General features: G+C 28.7%; 2 protein-coding genes and 1 long non-coding RNA gene across 17 annotated transcripts; 2 read left to right on the forward strand and 1 right to left on the reverse strand.

The window, feature by feature from the left end:
- Nucleotides 1-1,141: 1,141 nt before the first annotated feature.
- On the reverse strand, nucleotides 1,142-4,812 carry LOC145096830 (uncharacterized). 15 transcript variants are annotated; one of them, XR_013704105.1, is made up of 8 exons: nucleotides 4,541-4,811; nucleotides 4,214-4,466; nucleotides 3,921-3,984; nucleotides 3,322-3,838; nucleotides 3,048-3,137; nucleotides 2,657-2,727; nucleotides 2,478-2,563; nucleotides 1,142-1,553 (listed from the first exon to the last, which is right to left on the reverse strand). It is a non-coding gene; the product is annotated as an uncharacterized LOC145096830 (long non-coding RNA). The 15 variants fall into 15 exon arrangements; XR_013704104.1 differs by having other exon boundaries at nucleotides 4,214-4,430; nucleotides 4,541-4,810; XR_013704103.1 differs by having other exon boundaries at nucleotides 4,214-4,430; nucleotides 4,505-4,810.
- A 1,833-nt stretch (nucleotides 4,813-6,645) lies between these two features.
- LOC145099240 (protein FAR1-RELATED SEQUENCE 5-like) lies at nucleotides 6,646-8,580 on the forward strand. Its single transcript, XM_079036831.1, has 6 exons — nucleotides 6,646-7,143; nucleotides 7,424-7,618; nucleotides 7,797-8,041; nucleotides 8,141-8,238; nucleotides 8,317-8,381; nucleotides 8,545-8,580. The coding sequence occupies exons 1-6, from the start codon at nucleotides 6,646-6,648 to the stop codon at nucleotides 8,578-8,580; spliced, it is 1,137 nt and encodes a 378-aa protein (XP_078892957.1).
- Nucleotides 8,581-8,634: 54 nt separating this feature from the next.
- On the forward strand, nucleotides 8,635-9,168 carry LOC145099241 (uncharacterized). Its single transcript, XM_079036832.1, has one exon. It carries the CDS (start codon nucleotides 8,635-8,637, stop codon nucleotides 9,166-9,168), a length of 534 nt encoding a protein of 177 aa, XP_078892958.1.
- The last annotated feature ends 1,349 nt before the right edge of the window (nucleotides 9,169-10,517 follow it).

The following is a 10,517-nucleotide window of genomic DNA, read 5'->3' on the forward strand; positions in this document are numbered from 1 at the left end:
TTGAAGGGTTAGATGCAAGATTGAACGAGATAGGTGGATATCTAGACTTTGTTATTGATAAAAATCTTCCTTTAAATCATAAAATACTATACCATATGCATCAACCAACATTTGTATGACCATCTTTATGATCCAAGAAATTACCAAGATCATTGTAAGTTTCATAGAGTATATATATATATATATATATATATATATATATATATATATATATATATATATATATATATATATATATATATATATATATATATTCATTATTTTATTTTAGTTTTATATGGTTTTATTGTAATTGAGATATAATTGGTCAAGTACTCTCTTTTTTCTTCTGGTTTTTTCCATTAGTATTATACGTACTCTTCTTCTTCGTTTATTTGTAAAATTCAATATTCTTCCTTTATGTGGTTCATAGATATAACTTTGTTTATAATCTAATCTTAGCAGTGTACTTTCAATTTTTTTATAATTTGAAAAATATACCCCATTATACACATGAAAACTACTTTGGATTTGGAAAATGTTGCTATAATTTGGTAGATTTGTAAAATATAATGTTGTAATATGAATACATGAAAGTACAATGCAAAAATAAATGAATAAAGTATTTTTTATCAAGTGCAGTTATTTATTATTATTATTATTATTATTATTTTCATTTTACTTTTATTGGTGAATTACAATACATATGCACCTCTTTCCTTCTTTCAAATTTATGATTTGATGGTTTTTCTTGCATTTAGTATAGTGAAAGTATGTTTCTATAATCCTTGGATTTAACGGAAGAAACAGTTTATCCTAGATTAATGTGTAAGTAAGAAAATGCAGTTTATATATTAATTATATGGTTTTTCCATATTCTAGGATGTTTTGTCCAATAAATTGATGGTTTTTGTCAATTAATAATCTTTTTTGCAAATTTTTGATTAGTCATTATGATTTGGAATTATCGATAATGTTTTTTTTCTCAACTATTATTTCCACGGGTTGAAACCTGGTAAGTATATATTGCTTTGTATAAATGATAATATATAATATTATTATAACAATATTAAAATTAAAAAAATTAAATTATGATAATAATATAATAAACAAGGCGGAGTGCGTTTAATGATAGACTCCATAAAAAATTATAAAATAATAATAAATAAATAAATAACTAGTTTATTCAATTTGATTTTACGTTTGCAAGTGCATAAAGGCGCTCAAGATTTAGATTTAACTAGGGATGAGTCCCGCTTTGCGGGATTGGATCCGCTAGAAAAACCTGTCTAGGGTCAAAATGAAGATAGCAATAACAGAAAAAGAAATAAACAAAAAACACAAACGGAAAAACCATTTCTTTTTCAACTAAATACAAACTTGAATTTCACATAAAAAAAAAATAGACCCTCATTTCTCATCAATGTATATAATGTAAAGTTTTGGTGACACTTTCTGTTGGTGTAGTCTTGCTCTTTGACATCTATACCCTTGGAGACATGGTTATACTATTGACTCATTTCAGATTCCATGTCTAGTGATTCGTGCTTTAAGTCGATGAGTTTTGGTGTATCCTGTGTGGTGAAACACAAAGTTTAGAATGTTGAATTTTGTAAAAAATACATATCTACTATAAGAGATAACGACTCACCATAATTGAATTATGGGAGGCGTTTGCACCTAGACCTAACGGGAAAGACTTGAAATTTTGATAAAAATTAGAGTCAGTTTTGTACTTTTATAAACTTGTTTGCTATAGCATCCTACTTTAAATTTTTCTTGTTACAGTTTTGTACTTTGAAAAAATATATTCAAATATAGGAATGTTATGCAAATTGAAATTTATATTTATTGCTAAAATTAGGTAAATTTATTAAAGTACAATGTCTTAATAAGAAAAAAAACAGTACAATGCTATAATTAGTAGTTTTTTCCAAGGACAGTGGCTTATTAAGAAATAAACTGAAAAAAACAGGATGTTATATTTTAGGGTTTAGGTTATTTTTGATCACTTAACTTTTGATTTTGTGCTCATTTGGTCACTTAACTCTTTTTAAGTTTTAAAAGGTCATCAAACTTTTGGCTTTGTGCTCATTAAGTCACTTAACTTTTGTTTTGGTCACAATTAGTCACCAAACTTTTAAAATTGTGTTTATTTAGTCACTAAACTTTTAAATTTTTTTAAAAGTTTAATGACTAAATGAACAATATTTTAAAAGTTAGGTGACTAGATGAGCACAATTCTAAAAGTTGGGTGACTAAATGTGACCAAATCAAAAGTTAAGTGACTAAATGAGTACAAAATCAAAAGTTTGATGACCTTTTAAAACTTAAAAATAGTTAAGTGACCAAATGAGAAAAAAACCAAAAGTTAAGTGACCAAAAATGACCTAAACCCTATATTTTACTATTTATTTCATTTGGACTTATAAATTAAAATAAAAACTAAAAATCATGCAAGAAAATCAGAATAAACATCATTAAAAAAATAATATTACTATATTAGTTAACATGTTGTACGACCAGTTTCAAGATTCTTTATTTGGATAATTTATGATTTCCTTGACAGCATGTTGTACGCTCTCTGTAGAAACAAAAGAAAACTCTCATTAAAATGAACAGATTTTAGATGAAAATGGAACTCGAGAAATCACTTCATCTGCATAATTTAACTAACCTAGAACCCATTTTTGTTAGGGAATGTGGAGTCATAGGTTGTCTTTCAGGTGTGCCATTCCCATTTCTTTCCTGAAACGACATAGTAAACTTGTCAGCAATTGATAAATATACAAATCACTAACAAAATTCATTTATTATAACTTCTAATCATAATTTCAAGATATTGAAGAAACAATAAATGCAATATACGATCAATGTGAAAGCCCTAATTGCGATCAATCAATGGTTTCTTGTTCAATTGGTGTTCCTCTTTTGACAAGTTCATGATGAAATAAGCTAAATCAAACTGAATTAGGATAATATCAAAAAAAATAATTTTAGGTAGATCAATCAACAGCCTAAAATGGCAATTGAAGTAAAAAGGGGAATTGGATAATTTCATAACAGACCTCATAAACTGGTTCATGAATCCATACAAATATGATACCACCGTCCTCCGCATTCTCCACATTATGGCCGCATGTTGAAATGCAATGTGCCTGAAAAGTTAAAAAAATGGATAAATATGATCAAGATTCATTTATTAGTCAGTAAAAGATATAAAGTACAAACATCATCACAGTTAAAGGAATCACAGTTAAAATACCAGACATTTAAACCGGAATCACAACTGAAGGGATGCAAAAATCATTTATAATTGAGGAAAGTCCGATGAAAATTTACCTTCTGTGTTCAAGTATCAAATTCTACCGACACATTATATATTTGTAAAAAATCTTTAGCCTATATTCCATGAGCAGGATCATAAGTTGCAAACACCGCCTCCGTTTTTCTCCCAATACATTAGCTCTGTTAATCATAAATTTGCCATTGTTAAAAAAACTGTAGCAAGAATTTCCTACGGTCAACATATGTAACAGATCAACAAATTCAATGGCTTTTTAACCTTACCAGATTGAAGTAGGTGTGTCTGTATTTACTAATTAAATAAAAATCAAATTAACTTATCAACAAATTCAATGGCTTTTTAACCTTACTATCTTTGTTAGATGGATTCCTGTTATGAACTTGTTAAAATTAGACAAATCTTTTTGGTTATTAATTAATGAGGTTTATAAAAAAACATACAAACCACCAACACATAAATGCATCTCTGTATCATTTATTAGACAATTATATAGCCAACCCTCTGAAGATTGATCCAGACCCTCTTAAGCAGGTCCAGATGCAGGAGTATCATCTGAGAAACAATGCAAAAGTTTCACAAATTAATACAATAATCTTATCATATATTTGGGTTATGGTTCTTATAAGAGTTAAACCTGTGAATCCATCAACCCATTGATTAATATCAGATAAAGTTCCATTCAAAGAAGCTTCCCTCTCCTGATCATAAAAATAAAAAAATAAAAAATAAAAAAAAAAAAAAAAAACCATTTTACAACCTATGGTCAAAAGACGTGTCATTAATCGATATATCTGATGGAATGGATTTGCTGTTTATGGCATTCCTCCTCTGTCAAATTAACAAAAGCACGATGTACAGAGCTGGAACCTTTCAGCTAGTGGCATATCAATGTATCAAAAAATAAGCAAGAAAGCAACAAAATCAAACCTCGGAAGCAGACATTCAGCGAGAGAAGTTTTTGGGAGGTGGAGAATCGGACGAAACTCAATTGCAAGGCCTAATCGCCGATCAGGCCTAATCCGCCGATCAATCTTTTAGACAATGCTGAAAAATCTTCTGAATCATCACCGGTCGACATCTTCTCATCATCACAATTTCATAAATCTACAATTCATGGACCCTAATTTGACCCCCGACATACCCCCTTAAACCAACGAAAAACCACGGTTAATAACCAAATCTGCCAAAAAAATAATAAGAAGAAAGGTGAAGAGGAACCTGTGATGGATTTAAAAAGAGAGGAGCAGGGCATACCGGTTGGACATCCTTGAAACTTACTTGGAGTGGTGGTGGAAGGTTCGGAAAGAAGAAAGAGATGGAGCGGTGGAAGCATGGGACACATATCGCTTTGGATAACAGAAGGCGGACACGTATATAAGCGGAAGCGGTGGAAAACAGAGGGCATCACATAAGCTCATTCTCTTAAACCCTAGCCAGCAAGTTTGGAGGCGGTGGGATAAAAAAATATAAGAAAATTTTGGAGGCGGTGGGATAAAAAAATATAAGAAAAAATGAAATTGATGTTGGTCCAATCAAACCAAGAACTCTTCAAATGGACCTTTAGAATTAGTAAGTATATATAATTATTTATTTGTACAAATATATATCTTATATAATTGAGGCAACAGAATTCAATCGAAAAATGTGGAAATAGCCCAGATTCGGTGGCGTGTATCATTTGGCCCGAAACGGAAAAGTGGCCCAGTTTTGCCGGCAAAACATATGACCCAATTGTGTCTAATTAATTTGACAAACTTGCCATAAATATATCGATAAGTTAAAAATTGTTGTCGTAGTCTTCATCAAAATTAAAGTCATCATCGGATCAGTAGTTTGTTGTGTAGAATAAATCTATAGTTAAAATTCGGTAATTATAGATTGAAAAAAGTTAAATTATTGATATTGACTATGAAATAGTAATTTTTTACACTAATATTTTTAATATAAAACTCTAATGATTTTGAAATATATATATATATATATATATATATATATATATATATATATAGAGAGAGAGAGAGAGGTAGGTTCAATTAAGAAAAAAAAAGGTTAAGAATGGGGAAATCATTCTCAGCCAATCATTTATCTAACATGTTCAAATTAAAAAAATTCGCGTGTCCATTTTTATTAAGGGTATCTTTGTAAATTAGCAACTTTTTTACATAGAACTTAACTGTTCATTGTTATCAGTTTCCAATTTGATGATATGTTTATCTCGTTTGAATCGGATATGAGGAATTCATTATCAATATTATTTTCTTCATATAACTCGTAAGCAATTATACGTATTCATTCCATTAATCGTGAAGTTTCGCATTTGTGTTTCAGTTTTCTACTTCGTATTCAGTTTCCGCCGATTTAATCAGGTATGTATATCGTTTGAATCGGATAGATCAAAGTTCATTATCAAGATTATTGTTTTTTATAATTTGTTTGGAATTACGCTTATTATCTTCGTTTTGATGTTGTTTAATCGGAGTTCATTATCAAGATTATTAAGTTTCGAATATGTATTGGAGTTATTTCATCGGATTTTTGTTAAGTAGTTTGAGATATTTATTTTGAATCGGAGCTGATTTAATTTTTAATCGGATATATCGTTGTAGTTTTTATGCTCTATACCGAGAGAGATTGCTTAATTACATCATCTGATCATATATGATTTGAGTTTCTTTCAGATATTTTGTACGTTGAGGTGAGATATATTCGTAATTAACCAGGTTGTCATATTTACGACTTTTTTGTGAGATGTATTCGTTATATTCGATATTAGGATTGTTTTTGTTTATTTATATAGATCATTTGGTGTATTATGTCGAATTCTAGAGTTATTGATGGTGATTTGTATTCTTCTATGAGTGAGAGTGAAGAAGAAGATGTTGAGAACTCATTTTTTGAAGGTATTAGTTATTGAATTATTTTGTTGTTTTTAATTTTGATGATTATCATTTATTTACATATGAATATGTTAATATGAATAAATTTTTGTCTTATTCATATATGAATAATCGTGTGATAATTGTAATTTCGAATTTTTTATTTTTTTCGTTTTATTCATATATGAATGAGTTATGTTTTATTTTATATATTTTGAATCCTCATGAATTTTATGTATTCATATATGAATGTTTTTATTCATATATGAATAATTTTTGTTTTATTTATATGAGTTTGATGTATTCATATATGTTACTGTTTTATTCATGCATTATTATTTTAGATGGTGAATCTTCAAGTTCAGTACATGATGCACAATATTGTGATGATATAATTGGAGAACATGTCTATAAGCCAGATGTACCTGTTCAACTTATTCCATTTAAGGTTTAATCTTCAAATCATTAAAGTTGACTATCAAAATGTATTCTGAGTATGCTGAAATTGGTGGTTTTGATGTTAGACTGAGCACACAGTCAAGGTTTGATAACAAGATTATAAAGAAGAAACATGTTATATGTAATCGTGGTGGTAAACAGAAAAAGATATCTTCTGACACATTAGGTACAAGTGGTGTTAGGAGGAAACGAAATTCAAATTCAAGAGCTATTGGTTGTCAAGCAAAGATTATATTTGAATCTGTGTATGGAACTCCAGATTATAAAGTTTTTCAGTTTGATGAACTTCATAACCATCCACTTGAGAAGAGAAGCGATTTAAAAAAAGCGAGACAAATGTCATATTCAGAAAAAGAGTTTATTGTGCGTGCTTCCACATCAAAAATAGGTCCAACTATGACTCATAAGTTGAGGGCAAGTTTGAGAGGTGGGTATGAGTTTGTAAAGCCAAAAGTAGTTGACTATAAAAATTTAAGGAGAGATATCAACAGGGTTAATGGTTATAAAGATGCCCAGATAATAGTAAACACAATGAATGACCGTCGAGCTCATTATCCAAATTACTCATTTGAGTTTAATTGTCAAGATGATGTTTTGGACTGTATGTTTTGGGCTGATTAAATGGAGAAGGCATATTATGCTGAATTTGGTGATGTTATCTCGTTTGATGCGACTTTCCGAACAAATAAGTAATTTATTTTATCTATTTTTGTTTATAGTTTATTCATATATGAATATTTTTATATTCAATTATTAATACATCAAAAAATGACTTTAATGAACATTTTTTTTGTTTGTTAAGTATCGAATGGTTTTTGTTCCGTTTACTGCTATTGACCATCATAAAAAATCGGTTACTGTTGGATCTGGGTTGCTAAGCAATGAAAGCATTGAGTCTTACTCTTGGTTGCTTAAAGCATTTCTTAAAACTCATGGGAAAGAACCAACACTTGTTTTAACCGATCAAGATGTTGCAATAAAACAAGCTGTTGAGAATGTGTTTCGTAATTCAAAGCACCGATTATGTATGTGGCATATAATGAAAAAGTTGAAAAAAAGGTATTATTTTAATATATTTCAAATATATTACTTATTAGTATATTCATTTATGAATATTGATTGTTATTTTACTTATTATTATTTATTCATTTATGAATATTTTTGTTTAAATACAGATATCAGATGATTTATTTACTAACACAGGCTTTAGAAAAAGGTTTTCAAAGCTTGTTTGGGACATTAATATGAAACCTGATGTTATGAAACCTGATGTTTTTGAGGTGAAGTGGGGTTTGCTTATGAAGGAATTCAATCTTGAAGACACAAGATGGTTTAAATACATGTATACAATACGTGATTCATGGATACCTGGATATTTTAGTGATATTCCGATGTGTGGTTTGATGAAGAGTACATCGAGGTCAGAGAGTATGAATTCATTCATTAATACATACTAAGAAAGTGGGAACTTACTTTTGAGTTTCATGATGAATTACGACACTGTCATTCAAAAGCAAAGGAATACTCAGCGAGATCTTGATAAGGCATCAAAGAAAGCATCATATAAAATGCAAACACCTCGAGAAATAAAACTGCAAGCATCAAAGGTTTATGCAAGTACATTATTTTTTGAGGTGCAAAAAGAAATATATAAAGCATGTTTTTTCTGTACATACTCATATGTTGGTATTGAAGATGGTTGGGAAGTTTACATTGTGCAGCACAACAACACTAAAAGTGAATTTAAAAATGAATTTAAGGTAATTCTACTAGTTTTTTATGAAAAATGTAATAATATTCATATATGAATATGAGAATATTCATATATGAATATATGAATATTATTTGAATATATGAATATATGAGTGTTGATATGAGTATTCTTATATGAATGTAAATGTGTAAATTTTGTTTTTGTATCAGGTTGAAATAAAAGCTAAAGAAAAAGAAATAAATTGACGTTGTGAACATTTTAAGCATATGGGTGTTTTATGCAGACATGCTTTTACAATAATGATGAGATGTGGTGTTAAAGAAATTCCTGAAAGGTACATTTTGAAGAGATGGAGAAAGGATGTGATATCAAGAAATTATCGTTTTAGTTCTGTTCAAGCCGATTCAGGTGATTGTGAGAATGTAAAGCTAGTCAATGATTCATATTATTATAGTTTTGAATCATGTTTGGATATTGTAAGAGATGACAAAAAGAGATTGGCTTTGTTTGATGAGAAGCAACAAATGTTGTTGAAGGAATTTGAGAGTGATTATATTTCTCCTAGATTGAAAAGCAAGACAGATGGTGAAGTTGTATGCAAGCTTTTGGATGTTACTATTCCTATTCTAGAAAAGATTAATATTCATGTTCCTGAAGTTCAAAGCAATAAAGGTTCTGGAATCAAGAAAAGAATTCCAAGTGCAGGTGAAGTAGCATATGAAAATTCTAAAAAGGAACATAGAATCTGTTCAGGATGTGGAAAACGAGTTCCACACAATTTACGTACTTGTCCAGAAAGAGTTGGAGCTGATAAATCAGCAAAAGACAGTTAGGGATTTTTTTAGTTTTTTTTTAATGTTTTTTGGTTTTATTCATTATGAATATATGCAGATAAAAACAATAAACAATAATATTCATGTATGAATAATACATATTTATAATGATATGGTAAATTGATATGTTGATATTTGTTTTTAAATTACTATAAAATAAGTTATATTGATGTTGTAAATTATTCATAAATGAATACAAATATGTGACATTTGTTATACTAATAAATAAGTATATTCAAATCTGAACTTTTTTATGTTAATATCTGAACTTTGTTATACTAACATATTAATTTGAACTTATTCATAAATGAATATATCATACTCGTATTTATTTATGAATAAATAAAAATAAAGTTTGAAAATATTTGAATATAAAAAAATAACATAAATAAGAAAACTTGTTTCTACTAATAAGTTAGTTATATTCATATGTGAAATTTGTTATATTCATATATGAACTTTGTTATGCTGACATATTACTCCTAATTTAATCATAAATGAATATATCATATTCGTATTTATTTATGAATAAACATAAACAAACTTTGAAAATCTGTAAATATAAAAAACTGACAGAAATAAGTGAAGTTGTTTCTATTACATAATCATTCAACACAAGATAATAAAAGTTGTTCATAAGCATTTCACAAATATTAAAACGATGTTCAATAACACTTAACAAACCATTTAAAAGTTGTTTTGCAGAATCATCTTACAGTACTTCAAATCCATTCATCTGCAACACAAACTATTCTATAGCATCACACTTCAACATTCTTTCATTTTCACAAGCAATCATCAATATTCTTTTAACCTTTTTTGAATTGTTTGCATAGCCTTGTATGCATGATCAGTACGCACTTTGAATTCAATTTTTTGATAGTTTTCAGCAAGATCCAACACCTTAGCCTTCAACATGTTAATTTCAGAAGTTAGCATTATATGTGCATATCTTTGCCTGAGCTTCTCTAAAGTAGTTTACTGAACTGCACTTTCTTTATGAAGACCTGGTTTCCACTTTGGGAGTGGTTGTCCCATATAGGTCTCCTTATGTCTCATTGCAAAGACCCCACAATCAACATTTTTTTTACTGTTCTCCATGACATTTCATGTCGTTGGGGTTTGATACTTTCTTTTGAGATTGCATTTGCTCTTGGATGGTTTATTTCTTTAAAGTATCTCACAAAGAAATTTTTCTGATCATTAAATAAAATAAAAGTTAGATATGTAATAAATTGGTTCTTTTATGTTGTTGTGAATTGGGTACATACCAAAGGTTTCAATATTACTCAGTATTTTCCTTCATAATCCCCCTCAACTGCACTATTGTCTAAAATTTCAATTGACGG

Source organism: Lactuca serriola, chromosome 4 (assembly GCF_051521515.1).
Source record: "Lactuca serriola cultivar US96UC23 chromosome 4, Lser_US96UC23_V15, whole genome shotgun sequence".
Classification (NCBI taxonomy): Eukaryota; Viridiplantae; Streptophyta; class Magnoliopsida; order Asterales; family Asteraceae; genus Lactuca; species Lactuca serriola.

Coding starts and splice junctions, on each gene's coding strand:
- LOC145099241 (XM_079036832.1), top strand. CDS start 8,635: ATGATGAGATGTGGTGTTAAAGAAATTCCTGAAAGGTACATTTTGAAG.
- LOC145099240 (XM_079036831.1), top strand. CDS start 6,646: ATGTATTCTGAGTATGCTGAAATTGGTGGTTTTGATGTTAGACTGAGC. Junction 7,619..7,796: donor TAAAACAAGCTGTTGAGAAT/GTGTTTCGTAAT, acceptor GTTTAAATACAG/ATATCAGATGATTTATTTAC. Junction 8,382..8,544: donor AATTTAAAAATGAATTTAAG/GTAATTCTACTA, acceptor TTTTTGTATCAG/GTTGAAATAAAAGCTAAAGA.